At 37.8% G+C, this 19,391-nt stretch overlaps 1 protein-coding gene across 1 annotated transcript in view; it reads right to left on the bottom strand.

Moving 5' to 3' along the window:
• Positions 1–19,391, bottom strand: part of LOC139478524 (trimeric intracellular cation channel type 1B.1-like) — a 41,067-nt gene that overhangs the window by 9,246 nt on the left and 12,430 nt on the right. Inside the window, exons 2-3 of the mRNA XM_071261017.1 lie at positions 7,093–7,255; positions 5,513–5,697 (exon numbers count right to left, since the gene is read on the bottom strand). Coding sequence (XP_071117118.1) covers positions 5,513–5,697; positions 7,093–7,255 — 348 coding nt within the window. The remainder of the gene's footprint in view (positions 1–5,512; positions 5,698–7,092; positions 7,256–19,391) is intronic.

Here is a 19,391-nt window from a genome sequence, read left to right on the forward strand (position 1 = left end):
TTTCGTTTACACTATTTTGACTTGCAACACAAAGTATATATTTCACCTGAGCATATGCTTTTTTATAGTGTGTATATTTTTTTACTGTCAAATGTGTAACAAATATATTAAACGTCTAAATATTCAGTTATTTTACAAAGTGACTGAAAAACATTTCCATCTGTATTATTATGACAACGAATTCCAAACATTTTGATGTTTAATGTCATCACCAAGAGACTGAAAATGTTACGTTGAAAAGTACATTTCTAAGTTGTTTGGCTTTTAATCCTACATAATAATCTGTTGTGATGTTTGTAGGCCCTTTTGATCGTCTTGATCAATCTGGACAGATTTCTTAGCCAAAATGACTGAAATATTTACACATTTTATAAATTGCCTGAGAGAATCACATTTTACAAATTGACGGTAATATATACACGCTTACAAAGGAAAAGACCTGTGACAACAACGTCTATCGCGCATTGAAGAATTTCCCAACCAAGACGTAGAGAAACAAGAACGAATCGGTTCAAATGAAGGAAAAAAATGCAGATATCATAATTACAACCTACCAAATTTATGCGTATAAGTTTTAGGCAGTTTCCTTGTTCGAGGAATGTATCCGTGAATATCCACACAAAGGAACAATATCCCACTCGTCTGCAGCTGTACAAAGAAACTTATTCGATGTCACGTGTCTCAGTAACAATCAAATATTTTAAAAGATATATATCGTTTCGGGATATTATAACCCGTGTTCGTTTCTCAACTGATCGCTTGGATTGTTTCAGGTGTTTTACATAGGTGTCAAGTCTCAATGATCGGCTGAGAAAGCCCACGTGACAAGTATTTTCATAACGTCCACGGTTCCTAAAAATTCCATTGAGTGATAGATAACAATGATCAATCAATCAACGTATTATGAGTTAACCCTTTGAACAAAGTATGTTGTTTATACATCGGCACTTCGCGCCATGATATGAGTGTATTCCCTTTGTTTTAGTAAACCTAGACATGTAAACACTCACTCTTGACATATCCACTGTGCAAGATAACAGTGATTAATCAATCAACGTATTTTCTGTTAATCCTTTGATGACTAGGGACGATCCGTTGATTTACAAAACAAAGTAAATCAACTGATCATTCATCTCTTGCTAGGCTGCCACGTGCATATTACATAACACACATTTCACCTCACTTCAAACCTGGATTTAGATTGAATAATTACCCCAGACACAATAAATGCCAAATGGGAACCTTTGTCAGGTAATCTAAGTGGTGCTACCACTAATTGTACCTGTAATAAATTCATTAACTGAGCATCAAGTGAATGACGACAAATACACAAGTGTAGGGTTATTATACGAGAAAACGTGGATGACAACTAGGGAGTAGTAATCGTATTATCGACGCAAGCCGAAATTGCTTTCACTGCATAGATACTTTTTTTAGTATTAAACTATAACCATCTGGGGTATTTCCAAATGACGACATCCGATGAGCTCCCTTGTTCTTTTTGTCTGTTTGTTTAGGCTGAAGAAATTAACATGCGCCCTTTGTCGAAATCTTTATAGATCACAGTTAACCAATCAGTGTTCAAAAATGCGTAAAACAAATATTGCCTCCAGCCTCCAAGTTTATTTAGCTGTCCTTGCAGACGGTACCCCAGTCTCTCGTCACGCTCAGTTGCGTTGCGTATCATCCGGGTACTCACGGGGGAAAAACAATAACAAAGGCAACAACCAGTCCGTTAGATCAGTGCCCCTTTAACTTTGACCAAATTGTTTCATGTTGATGATCAGATCAGTCTGGCATCTTTGTGTTACTTCAAATAAGATTGAAGCATATTCATCCCTTGCTACAGCAGGGACACAAAGGAAGCCATGCTGCTACAAGTTGTCTCCCTTACTTGGCAAGTGTGGTTGCTTTTTCAATCCTATTTTTCCCGTTATGTTTGTGAAACTTGTCTTTGGAAATCTTGCTTCTTTTGTTATTTTAATCATTTTAAACATGTTTAAAGACTTTATCATCTTTATTTTCATTTGATTGAAAATATGCTGAACTAGATGTTAGGTATTTTTTAAACTATGTCACCATATGTATGGTAAGCTACTTCAATAATCATGATAATTCTTCATTTGGTTTAAGTGTCATAGAGCTCTCAAGAAAAATGTTTGGACATTATGTGTCATGTTTGAAAGAGCCTATACCCTTTAGATCCACAAATGTAAAAACACACCAGCTGCAACAAATGATACTGGGTCACCCTGACCTTACAACCACATCAAGGTCATCAAACATCACAAACCACAAATTGGACAAAGAGAACCTAATCATGCTAATTTCATAACCAAAATTATTGTTTAATGCTCATGAGTACCATATAATGGAAAATAGATTCGAAAAAAACTAGAATGAATTAAATTCTAGCAAAAACTATGAATATGCTAATTTATCTCACCAATTTGGTGGAAATGATTTCCCGGGCCTCCCCCCATTATCATCACTATAACAATATCAAAAAAGCAATTACTCCTTTCACACTGCCACAAGTCAAGGACCATGTGTCTTTGACCTGCCAAGTGATTGGGCAGATTCACTTCTGAGTAAAGAAGCAGCTCCAGCTCTTATAGCTTCTGCTGTGCCGAAACCTCAGATACACTTCTTTTAACCTCTACCTAGATAACCACCATAACTTCTAAATCCATAATTCATGAACACAGTACAGGGAAACACTGTTCTTTTTCTCAAATAATTTTAGTCAATGACAAATAATTACATCACATCTAGGTATACCACATAGATTTATATACATGGTAGGTTGATTCTAAGTTACCATTATTCAAGGTTAAATAACTGATGCAACTTTAAATGTTAATGGTTAATCATATTTCTTTTTAAAGAATCCACTTTACACGAACTTTGATGCTAAATCCTCAATTCCACATGAACACAAACTAATTGTGAGCACATGGCCTGCAGGTGAAGGGAGATAACTCCTGTCTTACAGCCAGCTGGTGGAGCCATATTGTCTGGGTGTTAATGCCTGGCAGGGCTCCAGTATGCTGTCATGTACCCGCAGAGCCAAGGACACGTGGCAGCATGTGGAGATAGCACTGAATCAGCATCTATAGTCTGGCGGCTGCATACTCAGCCACACGCTGTGTTTACTAACACATTGTTAATGCTGCAGTATGCATGGTAGAACCAACTCGTGCTGTAACCTTGCAGAGGTACTTTTTACAACTACCAGTAATATTTCTGAGCTATCTGATACAGGTGAAATATGGGATGAATGTGTAACTTGATAGGCAGTACTATTACACATATGAAGAAAGAAAGAATAGATCATGATCAACAAGCAAATTAATGAAAGCACTTTTCAAAAATAAATTATTAAAGCCACAACCATGACAATGATTAGGGTTGGCATATTGTCACATAAATCATACTGCAATATATCGTAATACGGAGAGCTGTATTGATAATTTTGCTTCAATGTTTGATAAAGAAACAAGATTTTCATGTTTTTTCTTCGAGTCTAGCTACTTGTACATGTTGTAGTGGATTAGAAAAATATTTTAAAAATCTGAACACCTTTTCCAGTTTATTTATTTTTCACCTACCGACAGGTATTTTCTTGTATAAAATCTGCATAGCTGGTAAACAAACTAAAATTAGTGTGGCTTGAATGTCAAAATTCAGTGTTTAAAATGACATCATTTAATGCCTTCCAAGATTGACACGGTCTGACAGTTTCTTCTGGCACATGTTATTGTTACTAGGGCTGGCAAAAGTCGATAATCAGAATTATCATCGATGAGAAGAAATATTAACGATTATCGATATGAAAATTGTGTCATCAATAATACTGACATGATCTATTGTGATGAAATATAGTTAAGATTTACCAAAACAGACTTGTTATTGTCAATAATGTCAATTGCTGAAGATGGAAAGTGACTGTTTTTGTTATATCTCAAATGTCCACAAAGTAATCCCTGAATAAATGTGCCACCACTCACTAATGGAGTGAAATATTTGATTTCTTTAGGATTTGTTTTGCAAATTTGCTCAGAAACTTCTCCGATATTTATCGATAATTCATCGAAAATTAGCTAACGATTATCAAGTTGTATGATCTGTATCGATAGCCAGCCCTAATTATTATGTTTTTATATTGTTAATATATAACAACCTGCATGATAGAAAGAATACATAAGATCTTGTTGAGATTCTAGTTTGACTTATTCCTTAGGAGAGAGTTTAACATGGCCCTGCACAATGTTGTTGCAAGCACATTCTCATGATAAAACATTGAAAAAGGGATAATAGAAACCAAAGATCGAATATTTAGTGTGATGTGCCCCGGTGTCAAATTGACACAAATCAGAAATCACACATCTTCATCTGAACAAATATTTATTTTAGTCCATTTCATGTAAATCTGAATTTGAGTCGGTGATATTGATGGGGGAAGACAGCCTTAGGTTGCTAAACAGCTCCATCAATGTAATCTGCAGATATTTATACAGGAATTTATACTTAATGCTCTGGCAAGTTGATTGGGGGAAATATGCATTTCTTAACCACCAACAGCTTTCTATGAATATGTAATTAATAAACCTAAAATATCCCAACCTAAAATTCCACATTACATCTGATCACAATTCAACAGGAAAGGAACTGCATCTACACAAACTATACATGCTTATATACACCTTTACATATACAACTGGAATATCTATAATGGGAATTAAAGAGACATTTTACCAAAACTACCATGCCAATGCTAAGTACAGAGCTCCAGATAACTTTTTGAGTAATTGAGTTTTTACTCTAGGGTTTCTATTTTAATTTGGTTACCGTATTACATTTTTCATTGGGTAACCAATATTTTTTCACTCATCTGTTCATCACTCTATTGGATTTTTCCCAAAATTAGTGAACATATTAAGATTTTTTTTAAAAAGAAATAATGGTTTAGATGTATACAACTGTTCTAAATACATAGGCTTGGCTCAGAAAGTAAATTAGCAAGTAACTGTGTTTGGTAAATTAGCTTATTTGTACGCATGTTGAAAAAGCTTCATTTGGTATTTACGAGTGCTATTTTTATACATTTGAGTTTTTCATTTAATGCATGCGTTTCTGTACGCAAGATAATTGAGAGTAATTGGGTTTTAAATATTTGGGGTGGGTGGGGGGGGGTGGGGTATTTTGCGCAAATACGCTGCTTATCTGTAGTACATGTAGTAGTACAGTATCTCTAAGTAGCAAAGTACATATCAGTTTCCACATGTCCCTATTCCAATAAGGTATAAACATTTACCATGATTAAGTTATGGTAAGTTTCTATGAGCGCCATAGTCGCCTTGTTATAGTGGGATGTCTTTGAATCCCAAATGGTTGTTTCAATTCAAGACATGTACAGCACATCACACCTACACTAGGCAGCTGTATGATAATTAAGTATGAGAAAAGTAAGGACATGTGATGCTCACATAGGAGTGAAATGTTTTCTTACCTTTGATAGTACCGATCATGACTATGATGAGGTAAGCATTAGGGTAGAGCTTGGCGGTGTGGATCACGCCATGGTAAACCTTGTGAGCCCGCTGTGTTTCTTTCAGCATTGCTAATACTATCTTGAAAGGCAGGAACTTGACCATTTTGTAGACTATATCGAACGGTGAATAAAAGATTAGGTACCTGAAAGATAAACAAACATTGATGCATCATTAGACCTCATCAAGGAAACATAATCTACGTGGTCAATGCTTGTGAGCATGAATCAATAGTCAGTGTTTGCAATGATGGGGGTCCTTGGGGTACGTTATAGTATTTGAACCTGGAACCCTTAATCTATATCTTTAGGCATCAGGGTAATTGCAAAAGACACTTTGACTGTCATGATACTTTCCAATACTGATAGTCCTCACTCCATCATAAATAGAGCACACATCATGTCTGTCTGTCTGCTTATTGCCAGACACACCAATATTTCAGCCATAAGTTATGTAAATAAAACAGTCTGGACCAGACAATTCATACAGTCAGGGTATGATGACAAGCAATCAACAATTCACACAGTCAGGGTACGATGCAAGCAATCAACAATTCACACAGTAAGGGTACGATGACACGCAATCAACAATTCACACAGTCAGGGTACGATGAAACACAATAAACAATTCACACAGTCAGGGTACGATGCAAGCAATCAACAATTCACACAGTCAGTGTATGATGCAAGCAATCAACAATTCACACAGTCAGGGTACGATGACACGCAATAAACAATTCACACAGTAAGGGTACGATGACACGCAATCAACAATTCACACAGTCAGGGTACGATGACACACAATAAACAATTCACACAGTCAGGGTACGATGACACGCAATCAACAATTCACACAGTCAGGGTGCGATGACACGCAATCAACAATTCACACAGTCAGGCTACGATGACACGCAATCAACAATTCACACAGTCAGGGTACGATGAAACGCAATAAACAATTCACACAGTCAGGGTACGATGACACGCAATCAACAATTCACACAGTAAGGGTACGATGACAAGCAATCAACAATTCACACAGTCAGGGTACGATGACACGCAATCAACAATTCACACAGTCAGGGTACGATGACATGCAATCAACAATTCACACAGTAAGGGTACGATGACACGCAATAAACAATTCACACAGTCAGGGTACGATGACACGCAATCAACAATTCACACAGTCAGGGTACAATGACACGCAATCAACAATTCACACAGTCAGGGTACGATGAAAAGCAATCAACAATTCACACAGTCAGGGTACGATGACACGCAATCAACAAGTCATTAAGCCTGATCAACCGATCCATTTGATCACCTCTTAGAGCCAGCAGAATTTGCTGGGACCTATTCTAACCCAGAAACCTCATGGGAGGTTCACCATAATGAAGTAATACCACCTGTCAATACTATTCTAAGACAACTCTTCCTGTCCCTACAGCTAACAGGAATACCACCAGCACAAGTCTCCCAAGACACCTGTAGGATATTTGACATCTAAATAAGAAATAAAGAAACCATGTGTTACCTACCATACTACTGAAGCTGTTAACAAACTCTTGTGGTCTTTGAATGGTGTAAGGCAGGGTTCTCCAAGCAGCAAGTTAGCGATGAAACTGCCAGCGAAGCAAATCAACATACAGGAGAACCAGCAAGACAGCGGGTGCTTCCTGGAGAACGCCTGTGGGCCCGTCACTGCAACACAACACACATGGAACAATGATCAGTGATGAGCTCGTACCTGGCTGAACCCAGGAATAGTACGCTTCTTTACCTCAACAGAGTAATAATAATGATCATGTACAGCCTAGAACTGTGGTCAAGTTCACTCAGTTAGTAAAATTCACCATCTGCCTCATAAGTATAACCATATCTGACTGCTGAGATCTATCATACATACAGGGTTCACTCTAGGAATTTTCGGACATGAGCCCTTTATTGGAAACGTTCATATATTCCAGCATGTCCAGAGGTACACCCAAACGTGCCCATACAGCACAATGTTAAAATGCCCCATTGCATTTGAAAATGTGGGCCTTTTTTCAAATTTAGGGCTAAAAGCACAAGGCCCCACCCTAGACTTATCCCTGTACATATTTAAATTAACCAAATTTAAGACCTTTTCAAGGTTAAAATCTATGAAAGGGTTTGCAGTGTATCAGTTCGTGTTTTCATACAACTTTTTTTTAAACACAGTTTAACATGTTAATGACAGTCTATTCAAACTTATTTTCATCTAGTAAGCTTAGCTGATAATCATGATAAGTCAAATGTTCAGATTAAAATCTCATGAAAATGCCGTAAAAACAAGTTCTTGTCATCAACTTTTTTTGTCATTGGGAGTTCAATCCTTAATTTTGAATGGGTTGGGACATCACTGTTCTGTAATCATTTAATTAGCAAGATGTAAACACTGTTTATATCAACTGTATTTGAAACACAGCATTATGGCAACGAGTAGGTTGTATAGATGCTGTTTCGTAATTTGTAGTTCATCCTTTGAACAAAGATATAAATATCTAATGACCATCCATCATGTCCATGCTTTAACATGGTAAACTGTGGCTTGCATGACACACAAAATAGAATTCTGGTCTGAACACTAAATCTTATCTTGCTTCAAATGATAATGAAGCCTGCACAGTGAAGGAATTACCATAATTCTGACGATTACTGCGGGAGGGGAATAATAGTAATCAATACAACACAACCAGAACAAAAACATCTGACTGAAAAATAATCAGTAAACGTAATGAGACTGCACATGCAAACTAAGCCTACAGAATAAATCAAACTTAACTGTCAATAGACATGATATAAATATGACGTACCAGGACCATCAAATACATGTGATGACTTTTCTTACACATGTATAAATCCCAACCATTATTGACCTCCATATAATATTCTTGGCAGTCAATATATGAGTAAATTACTTTCAAATATTTGTATTAAACCAGTTATCTTGCATTGTATTTGCATGGCTGAGAAACAATGGGGGGCAACTTAAAACACGCAATCGCAGAAACTTCTTCAGTCATGCAACTTCTCCACACTGATTTGTCAATTTCAAATCTTTCTTTAAACAACCAACGTGAGCATAGAAATGAAATCCTTCACCAGATTGTTAATGATGTTTGCTTTCAACCCCATCACCATCTCTGACCCCAGTGGTGCTGTCAATAATGCATACCGCTCTCAGAAGAATGAAATCGGCATGGCAAAGATGCAGTAGTGGAAGACAGTAGCATGATTAGCATGATTACAGGCAGACACAACACTACTGACAAGCTGTCTGGGAAATGTGCATCTGTTTATACATCTGTACGTGGCAATGCTAGATGATATATTTCCTTGTAAAAGGTTGTGTTGTAAGACCTGTTCAGGGGAGTAGAGGATCAATTAAACACTGGCTGAACCTCCTGCTGGTGTACTGTATACATGGCACTCCAAGATGACGGCAGGGTCCCGCAGACACCTGGGAGCAGGTGAGCCCACTAATGGGGTTACGGTCTCCAGCACAGATAGACCTGGAATCTCCATGAAATAAAAGACTGGCCTGTACTAAAAGCTTTTGAGTCTAATAGCCTTGCATCTTGGCATTACTTTCAGTGGATTTTAGTCTTATTATACACATTCATGATATATCTCTGAGCTGTTCCTTCCAGATCAAAATAAATTTTACCAGACTCTGGCTTCAGACAAGTGGTGAAAATAGCAATGTGCTACAGTCTGTGCCAAATACTTTGGAGTCTACTTTAAAAATTTATCTCTGGACATTATTTTCAGTTCTTTGATAGGCATTTAGAAGTTGGAGTACTAAGAAAGGATAAGTATTTATGGATGTACAACTTCTTTATTACAATTAAGAGTGACGTTTTGGTGTAGATTCTAAGTAAAGCATACCATGCTTTCTGGACCAAAAGAAATATTACTAGACCATGTAGACTCAGGCTTCAGACTACAGCTCAGACTGTATTACTCTGTACTCTTTCCTTCAAGTATTGCACAGAAAGATGGACAGAATATAAGAACAGCAGAGCTATGCGTGAGATCCAAGGTGTGAAAAATGTGCCATGATGATACTCCGTCCTGTCAGTGCCCTGTTTTCTTATTCTGATACTGATTTATCGCTGTCGGCATCTACATGGACATGATGAAACAAGGAGATGGTGTCCATTAGGCAGCCCACTAATGGTCCTGATAATGGATTTGGAACATAAAAATCTACATTTGGGGACAACTTCATGTCCTTGGCTTTGCAATTCTTTCTCATTACTGGCTGCACAAATGCATGTAAAAGCTTCTTGGTGTTAAACTATCAGGTTCCACTGGAAGTCTGAGCATGAATATCCCACAAGAGGCTAATGGTGCACTCAATTCATCTCCCTTGTTTGCATCCTTATTCATAAGGGAGTGTGTAGATGCGTAACATCAGATGAATCACACATATCTTGAGAAATGCAGAACTACTGGTCAACCACATTGGTTCTGTTATCCTAGATAGGAATCCTAGGGAATTCCAAAAAAGGCCAACATGTATCATCCGATACCAATTCTACCAATTACAGTTTTCATGACAAACACAAAGTATGTAGTTATTTCTCTTATAGGGAGCTATATTTCCATGTAATTACCCTCTGGAAACCTACATTTGAGGGGAAATATTTACCAAAATGCAAAGCCAACAAACCGTTGGTACCACCAAGAATGTGTCCCAGCATATCATCCAATGTGAACTGGGCGGTCGTGTAGCCTAGTGGTTACAGCGTTCGCTCATCGCGCCTAGGACCCAGGTTTGATTCCTGACATGTGTACAATGTGTGAAGCCCATTTCCGGTTTCCCCGCCGTGATATTGCGGGAATATTGCCAAAAGCAGTGTAAAACTATACTCACTCACTCACTCCAATGTGAACTATTGGCTGTATCTATTGTGATTTTCAGGGGTTTCTTAAGCATAAAACTCAGGTGGGCAATGGTGTGGCCTTCCAGCTGACATATAATTCTTAATCAATGACAAATTTCCATGTAGCTTTATGGCATGTTATGGTAAGGGAAGTAACTTTTTGACTTGTAAATGTAATCTTAAGAAAATCCTGTCTTCTTAACATTTTAATTCAAAGAACCAACATTACCCTTTAACCATGTATACTTTACTGAAGATTCTACATGCCTTCCATGTTTCAAATATATTGATTTTCTGTTTCTTCTCCAAGCACTACTGTCTGTGAGTGACACCTGTGTCCAACATGGCCAACTAGTTACACAAGCCTCAGCCTGGAGATAATGATGTTTTCTGGTGACTGACTGTGCAAGGCTACAATTCCAGATCACTGCTGAGATTCTCACAACCGTGTGTGGTCTAAGACAATAATAACATTCTCAAATAGACTCCGGGGAGATAATCATAGAATCAATATTTTCAGTGTCCTTGCAACGCTTTCTTTCCCCAAAATCTAATGAATTGCTCAATAAGATGTGATGGCATGAAAGTGTGTGCAACAAACATGGATAAGGGTGGATTTATGTTATCACGATAACCAAATTCAGTCCCTTGATTAATCATGGTAATGATGTATCCTCCCTTTCTGTAAACATGCTCAATCCACTTCAGCATGTTCAGCACCTATGACAATAATGGTATCATTTCATGACTCTTAACGGGATGAATAAATCAGTATACTTATAGATCCATGCAATGAATCCAAAATGTGAAATCCATGACAACTTCGCTATTTCCTCATTACCAGATTCAGGTTTTCAGATCAGTTATTTTTTAGGACATTGAATGATCATCATCAGTAATCCAAAAAGTTGAATGGATTTATTTTCAAATTTGGTAATGACATGGAAGAATGTCCAATCAATCAAATATTGTTAAAATCATGGAAATATCCTGATGCTATTTGTCTCCGGCAAAATCACTCGGCTGGTGATAGATATACTTGTGAACAAAGTAAATCTAAACCCTATTAGCATTGTTGTGCATTTCCAGAAAATGTTATGGCATCCCAAAATGAAAAAATAAAAATGATCTGGCTCTACATTAAACCGTGTTCGGTCCATGGGTTTGACAGTGGGCCTTTTAAGTCTCGCAAGCTTAGTCCCGTACTTGACCAGATGACTCTCACTGGCCATGAATGTTAGTCCTGTGTCATGGGTAGACCCTTCCCAGTTACACCCATATTTTCAGAGTTAATGGTTGTTCCACCGTGTTGCTGTCAGGTGGGTACACTACATTACTATGTTGACATAGACTGACACCCCCTGTCTTGAACTGTAAGTAAACAGAGTATGTCGATTTTAGGCCTCTCAAGCGGAAGTAGGTCCTTCTTACACTACACACACAGGTTTGAGGATATAAATGATAATGGATACAATTAGAGTTACCATGGAAACATGGATAAGTCTTTGGGATATAAGCACCACTCTACACCTATGGGCAGGTTTCCCTAATTAAGTTGTGAGGTGAAATGGGGTATAATGTCACGTTCAAGATTACTGCACTTGTATAGAGACCTAAATGCATGTGTGTTTGTGTGGCTGCTTGTACCAGAGGAGTATAAATCTATAATGCTAGGCCATGGACATATCATGCCACAGTTTTAATGTGGGTATACCCAACTCAGGCACAGTGGACTGACAGAGCCGACTAGTCTGTTTCAGACAGTGTATCAACAAGTACAGTTTTTTGGTATGATGCAACCAGAGGATCAAACAGACGCTCTCCTCAGTAAATTTAATAGGTAACCACAGAGCTAGCTAGTGGACCCCGGACTTACATATTATTTGGTTATCACTATTTGACAGCTATATGACGATGGTCTGTAAATAATTACCAAGTGTGGACCAGACAATCCAGTGATTGACTTCATGAGCATCGATCCACTCAATTGGGAAAAGATGACATGCATCAACCATGTCAGTGAGTCTGAACACCCGATCCCATTAGTCGCCTTTTACGACAAGCATAATCACCTTTTACGGCAAACATGGGCTGCTGAAGACCTATTCTTCACGGGGTTATTATCTGGTCAACAGAAAGACAAATTATCTTCCTAACTTTGAAACTCTTAGAATCATGCAGAGCCCAGCTCTCTGAAGAAACATTTAGCGTATCTGTATAGTGGTGTTAATAGAAACAGAACACTGACATCAGTGAGCCTGAAGGTGACATGAATAAACCATCAGTGATCACTGCTTCCTTATGTGCATAGTGAACATGTTGAAGTGGTGCATTACAATTCACAACTCTGAAGACAGATGATGGTGATACATCAACTGCAAGCATAAAACACCTCTTCTCAATCCCATTCCTCTGCGGACAGATTATGCCACTTGCAAATCTCTATTGCTGCTGGAATACACTGTCAATCTCTCTGTACAGACAATGGATGACGACCTAAGTATTCCAAGATCTGACAAAGGGATTAAAGGAACATGACTATCAGAACTTGCACTTGTCACAACTGATGTACTGCATTTTATTTGCTTGGTTTACGGATCTGCTGATCCTTAAAATCAAGAATTCAAAATAAAACAAAAAAACAACAAGGTATTTTTCACACTGCCAACACTCAAGATCAAGACAATGAAATGGTGCAGTCAAATTTTAGATTTATTATATTCATAAGGACCCAAACCAGACCAGGAGTTGTGGGTTTGTTTTTTTCACCTGCCCATCCAAATCAACATTCAGGTGATTAAAAAAATCCTGTAACATGAATTACACTTCAAAAATTCAACCTAGGAAGCAAATATTTTATTATAAAAAGTTATAAAACAAAAACAAAAGTTTTGGCCTCGCTGTGAATCAATTCTCAAACTACCAGCCACTGGTGTGTCTATAATCAAGACCTGAACGCCAAATGTCTCCTTATACATGTATTCGAATCATTAATGTTGTCATTATTAACTTCATTATCAATTTTCACTATCCTAGTTTTACTATAATGATTATTAGGGTTATGATCATTGCTGGGTTTTTTTTTATCATTGAGGAAGTCAGGATTAGACACCATCATCATCAGTGCCAAAATGATTTGCGTCTACAAGCACGAACATGTAATTTGGAATCAACTTTAGTATATTTTGGTCATAGTATATGGACTATTAACATGATTAAGGAATATTTTTAGACTCAGGCATCATGCTAATGGTTAGGTCTGCCATCATTTAAATAGTCAGAAACACATATCAGCTGTTCAGTGAGTTAATACTTGATGCTAGATTTCAGCCCTTTAGCAAGACATTCAAGAGGTAACCGCCAGTTTATCCATGAAGTTGGCCTAGATATTTTCACAGACCATAAAATATCTACATGTATTTTATGGTCTCTGGTATTTTACATGAAAGACTTCCAGTCCCTTGGCCATCATAGTTGGCCTAGATATTTTACATCAGAAGAAAAAAGAGTGAGTGAGTGAGTGAGTGAGTGAGTGAGTGAGTGAGTGAGTGAGTGAGTGAGTGAGTGAGTGAGTGAGTGAGTGAGTGAGTGAGTGAGTGAGTGAGTGAGTGAGTGAGTATGGTGATACACCGCTTTTAGCAATATTCCAGCAATATCACGCCGGGGGACACCAGAAATGGGCTTCACACAATGTACCCATGTCAGGAATCGAACCCAGGTCTTTGGCGTGACAAGCGAACGCTTTCACCACTAGGCTACCCGACCACCCCCAGTGTAAAGTATCAAAGGTAACATGATAATGATGATAAATATGCTGCAAAAGAAACCTTCCTGGGTAACCACAGAGCTAGCTAGTGGACCCCGGACTTACATATTATTTGGTTATCACTATTTGACAGCTATATGACGATGGTCTGTAAATAATTACCAAGTGTGGACCAGACAATCCAGTGATTGACTTCATGAGCATCGATCCACTCAATTGGGAAAAGATGACATGCATCAACCATGTCAGTGAGTCTGAACACCCGATCCCATTAGTCGCCTTTTACGACAAGCATAATCACCTTTTACGGCAAACATGGGCTGCTGAAGACCTATTCTTCACGGGGTTATTATCTGGTCAACAGAAAGACAAATTATCTTCCTAACTTTGAAACTCTTAGAATCGTGCAGAGCCCAGCTCTCTGAAGAAACATTTAGCGTATCTGTATAGTGGTGTTAATAGAAACAGAACACTGACATCAGTGAGCCTGAAGGTGACATGAATAAACCATCAGTGATCACTGCTTCCTTATGTGCATAGTGAACATGTTGAAGTGGTGCATTACAATTCACAACTCTGAAGACAGATGATGGTGATACATCAACTGCAAGCATAAAACACCTCTTCTCAATCCCATTCCTCTGCGGACAGATTATGCCACTTGCAAATCTCTATTGCTGCTGGAATACACTGTCAATCTCTCTGTACAGACAATGGATGACGACCTAAGTATTCCAAGATCTGACAAAGGGATTAAAGGAACATGACTATCAGAACTTGCACTTGTCACAACTGATGTACTGCATTTTATTTGCTTGGTTTACGGATCTGCTGATCCTTAAAATCAAGAATTCAAAATAAAACAAAAAAACAACAAGGTATTTTTCACACTGCCAACACTCAAGATCAAGACAATGAAATGGTGCAGTCAAATTTTAGATTTATTATATTCATAAGGACCCAAACCAGACCAGGAGTTGTGGGTTTGTTTTTTTCACCTGCCCATCCAAATCAACATTCAGGTGATTAAAAAAATCCTGTAACATGAATTACACTTCAAAAATTCAACCTAGGAAGCAAATATTTTATTATAAAAAGTTATAAAACAAAAACAAAAGTTTTGGCCTCGCTGTGAATCAATTCTCAAACTACCAGCCACTGGTGTGTCTATAATCAAGACCTGAACGCCAAATGTCTCCTTATACATGTATTCGAATCATTAATGTTGTCATTATTAACTTCATTATCAATTTTCACTATCCTAGTTTTACTATAATGATTATTAGGGTTATGATCATTGCTGGGTTTTTTTTTATCATTGAGGAAGTCAGGATTAGACACCATCATCATCAGTGCCAAAATGATTTGCGTCTACAAGCACGAACATGTAATTTGGAATCAACTTTAGTATATTTTGGTCATAGTATATGGACTATTAACATGATTAAGGAATGTTTTTAGACTCAGGCATCATGCTAATGGTTAGGTCTGCCATCATTTAAATAGTCAGAAACACATATCAGCTGTTCAGTGAGTTAATACTTGATGCTAGATTTCAGCCCTTTAGCAAGACATTCAAGAGGTAACCGCCAGTTTATCCATGAAGTTGGCCTAGATATTTTCACAGACCATAAAATATCTACATGTATTTTATGGTCTCTGGTATTTTACATGAAAGACTTCCAGTCCCTTGGCCATCATAGTTGGCCTAGATATTTTACATCAGAAGAAAAAAGAGTGAGTGAGTGAGTGAGTGAGTGAGTGAGTGAGTGAGTGAGTGAGTGAGTGAGTGAGTGAGTGAGTGAGTGAGTGAGTGAGTGAGTGAGTGAGTGAGTGAGTATGGTGATACACCGCTTTTAGCAATATTCCAGCAATATCACGCCGGGGGACACCAGAAATGGGCTTCACACAATGTACCCATGTCAGGAATCGAACCCAGGTCTTTGGCGTGACAAGCGAACGCTTTCACCACTAGGCTACCCGACCACCCCCAGTGTAAAGTATCAAAGGTAACATGATAATGATGATAAATATGCTGCAAAAGAAACCTTCCTGAAATCAACAAAATCAACACCAATCACTGAAATAAAGTGAGGATCGTTCATGCCAATTTGAAACCCTCATCAATAACAAGATCTTCAAGAAATTTTGTTCAAATTCATTTAATAGCTTATGCTGCAACTAGATGGAACCAGCTCTTTCATGTGTACAAACTGAGTCGATCATTATACAGAAGGATTACCCCACTAGCATTCCCTTCATGAAGAATACCAATGTATCTATTCCATCTTGCTATGACCAAAGATAACGGAGGATTAACTACACCATTCTAACACTGGTACAACTGTCCCACCAATAGCACTAACAGACATGAAGTTAACATTAAAACGTTAAAAGCCTGAACATTTCACTCAAGAGTTGTAAAATGGTCCCAGTATCAACAAATTCTGTGTATAACGGGATCCACAATAACACTAAAGATAGGGTGTAAGAGGCTGAGGCCTGAAGGCATATGGTCTGGCTATACATCCCGATAACCAGTTTACCATGCCTGATGTGCTTACTGAGTGCAGGGGGATGAGACAGGCTATTTCTGTCTCCTGGTTTACCATTGTAGTAAAGCACAACTACTACAGAGGATCCACTCATCCCACTCCATCCCCAGCTTCCTCCACCAACAGCAGAAACCCACTTCCTCAACAGTGTTCTTGTTTCAGGGGAATCCTAGCTTCCTTGAGGTTTGCTTCGTCAGTATTTGAATCTAGGGGCCCCAAAAGTTCGGACTTTAATAAGAGGATTATGACTTGAATACTCAGAGATCCAAATAAGCTATTGGTGTTGTGGGTATTTTACCCATGCATTTTTAAATCATTGGGTATCAGTAATTCTATCTGGGTATTCAAATTTCTGTTACCCACTGGTTTTTACACATGTGGGTATTTAAGTTAAATATTCAAAAACACTATTCTAATTAAAAAAATCTAGTCCCTGCAAACTGGTGTCGTGTGGGTTCGAGAGCTTTATAGGACTCAAAAATACCACGATACTTCCACAAGAAAGTGTGATGGCAAATGATCATGTAACTGTCATCGCGGAGTTTGACAAGGTTGAGGGAATGCCCGTTAATAATTTCAAAATAAGTTGCTGATTTGCAAATCAAATATGCAGGGTTACTTCACAATATTTTGATGATACGCACAAGTTTTATTTTTTGTAGAAGACCTATTCTAACCTGGAACTTCACGGGTCCAAAATCAAATTAATAAATGAGATTTTGGAGCATCTAAATTACTAAAAACGATTTTGTTCTTTGACATGTTTGTGGGAAAATCTGCCGACCAATTATTTTTAGGAAAACTTACATAAAATCAACCCACCCCCACACCACACCACAACACCCCCTGTTTCTATTTATACTACTATATTTTGTGCATTCGAAAACATGCAAAAGTTCTGTAAAGACAATTAGGTTTAATCACCAAAATATATCCTACACGTCAATGACACTTGTAAAACACTGGCTACAAAGTGCTGTTCCTAAGCACCCCTGTGTGGAACAAAGCATCTAGCTGCCATATATTTCAATTTCCTGTTTGAAATGCTGTGGTGGCGCATGTGTGGTGTTATAAAAAGGTTCAGCTAACTATTCTCAGCTACACTGGCCAAAAAAGACTCCACGTCAACTGATCAAGGCTCTCAAAAAAATTAACCCGAAAGTCTAAAAGCAAAGCAGATGTGTATCTCCCCTATAGACATGTTTAATGCACAAAGTTTGTACACTTGCCCATTGGCTAACATTATATTATCACCCATCCAGCGATTGTTTCAGTGTGGAATGGCGATAGTACATATACTAGAAATATGCTGTGTAAGCAAGATAAGCTAGCAAGAGAATGTTACCCTAATTATTCCTAAATATTTTACATGATTTTAGCTCTTCAAAACAATTTAAAAAATAGTGCTCAGTGTGTGATTTCTCAATTGACTAATTACACCAAGCATCATTGTTTATCATGTTTCTCAATGTCATGTTTACCAAAACATTATACTTAGATGTTCTTACCAAGATAATACTTGTTCTATATTGAACAACCACAATTGTTTTCCAGTTTCCATGGAAACAAAGACAGCCATTACTACGTAACCTTTGACCTTCCAAGTTGAGTCATCTGGCAGCAATGGTTCCTGATGTGAATATTTCAAGCTGTCCCATTGGCTGAAGCATTTGGCAGGTGTGTAGGTTCTGCTAAGGCAAGAAAGTGGGCTGTTGGGGTCATGTTTCTAGAGTGGTGATGTGTCTCAGTGCCCCAGGCATGCATATACAGTCAGCGGTCTACCACTCACACATGTAGGTTTAGCTGCACCTAGTCCTGCACCAAAAAAAAACAATCTAGAAACGTATACAAAGCAAGTCTAGCCAGCTCTAGCTTGCTCTATTCAACAGTCTATGAAATCATCATAGGGAAATTATTTTTTTATTTTTAGAGTCGAGAAGGGTATTGTGTAATATAAAATTTCATAGACTAAATGATAGTCTAAGCTGTGCTTCGACATAATCTGACAGGACTGAAGAAGCAGGTGACTAGGGCTGCAATGAATAACCTATGAGGCAAATACGATTCATATCACAAATATAGGGTAATGAATACGAATATTAATTCACGAATACAATAATAAGTCAGCAGTTGATGTATTATTTGTTATATTCAGTGAAACATTAAAATTTCATAGACTAAATGTTAGTCTAGGCTGTGCTTTGACATAATCTGACAGGACTGAAGAAGCAGGTGACTAGGGCTGCAATGAATAACCTATGAGGCAAATACGTATCACAAATATAGGGTAATGAATACGAATATTACAATGACCAGTGACCAAATTCCTGTCAAATTAAATATTATAAGAGTGTTGTCTTTAAACATGTTAAAGAAAACTATGCATATCATATGTTCTTATGGACATTTTAGGTACAGGGTATGTAAATGCACATGATTGCATATTCATAAATATTCTATTCTAGTGGCAACAAATAACGAATTGAATTCATGAATGGATACGGTTCGATTCACCGGTTACGCGAGTGAATCGTAACGGCCCTACTGAGATGACCTACAATGATTAATTACAGTGTCATCCAGACAGCCATAATGGGCACAGT

This window comes from Haliotis cracherodii, unplaced genomic scaffold (genome assembly GCF_022045235.1).
Source record: "Haliotis cracherodii isolate W230 unplaced genomic scaffold, xgHalCrac1.p SCAF_4, whole genome shotgun sequence".
In the NCBI taxonomy this organism is placed as follows: domain Eukaryota; kingdom Metazoa; phylum Mollusca; class Gastropoda; order Lepetellida; family Haliotidae; genus Haliotis; species Haliotis cracherodii.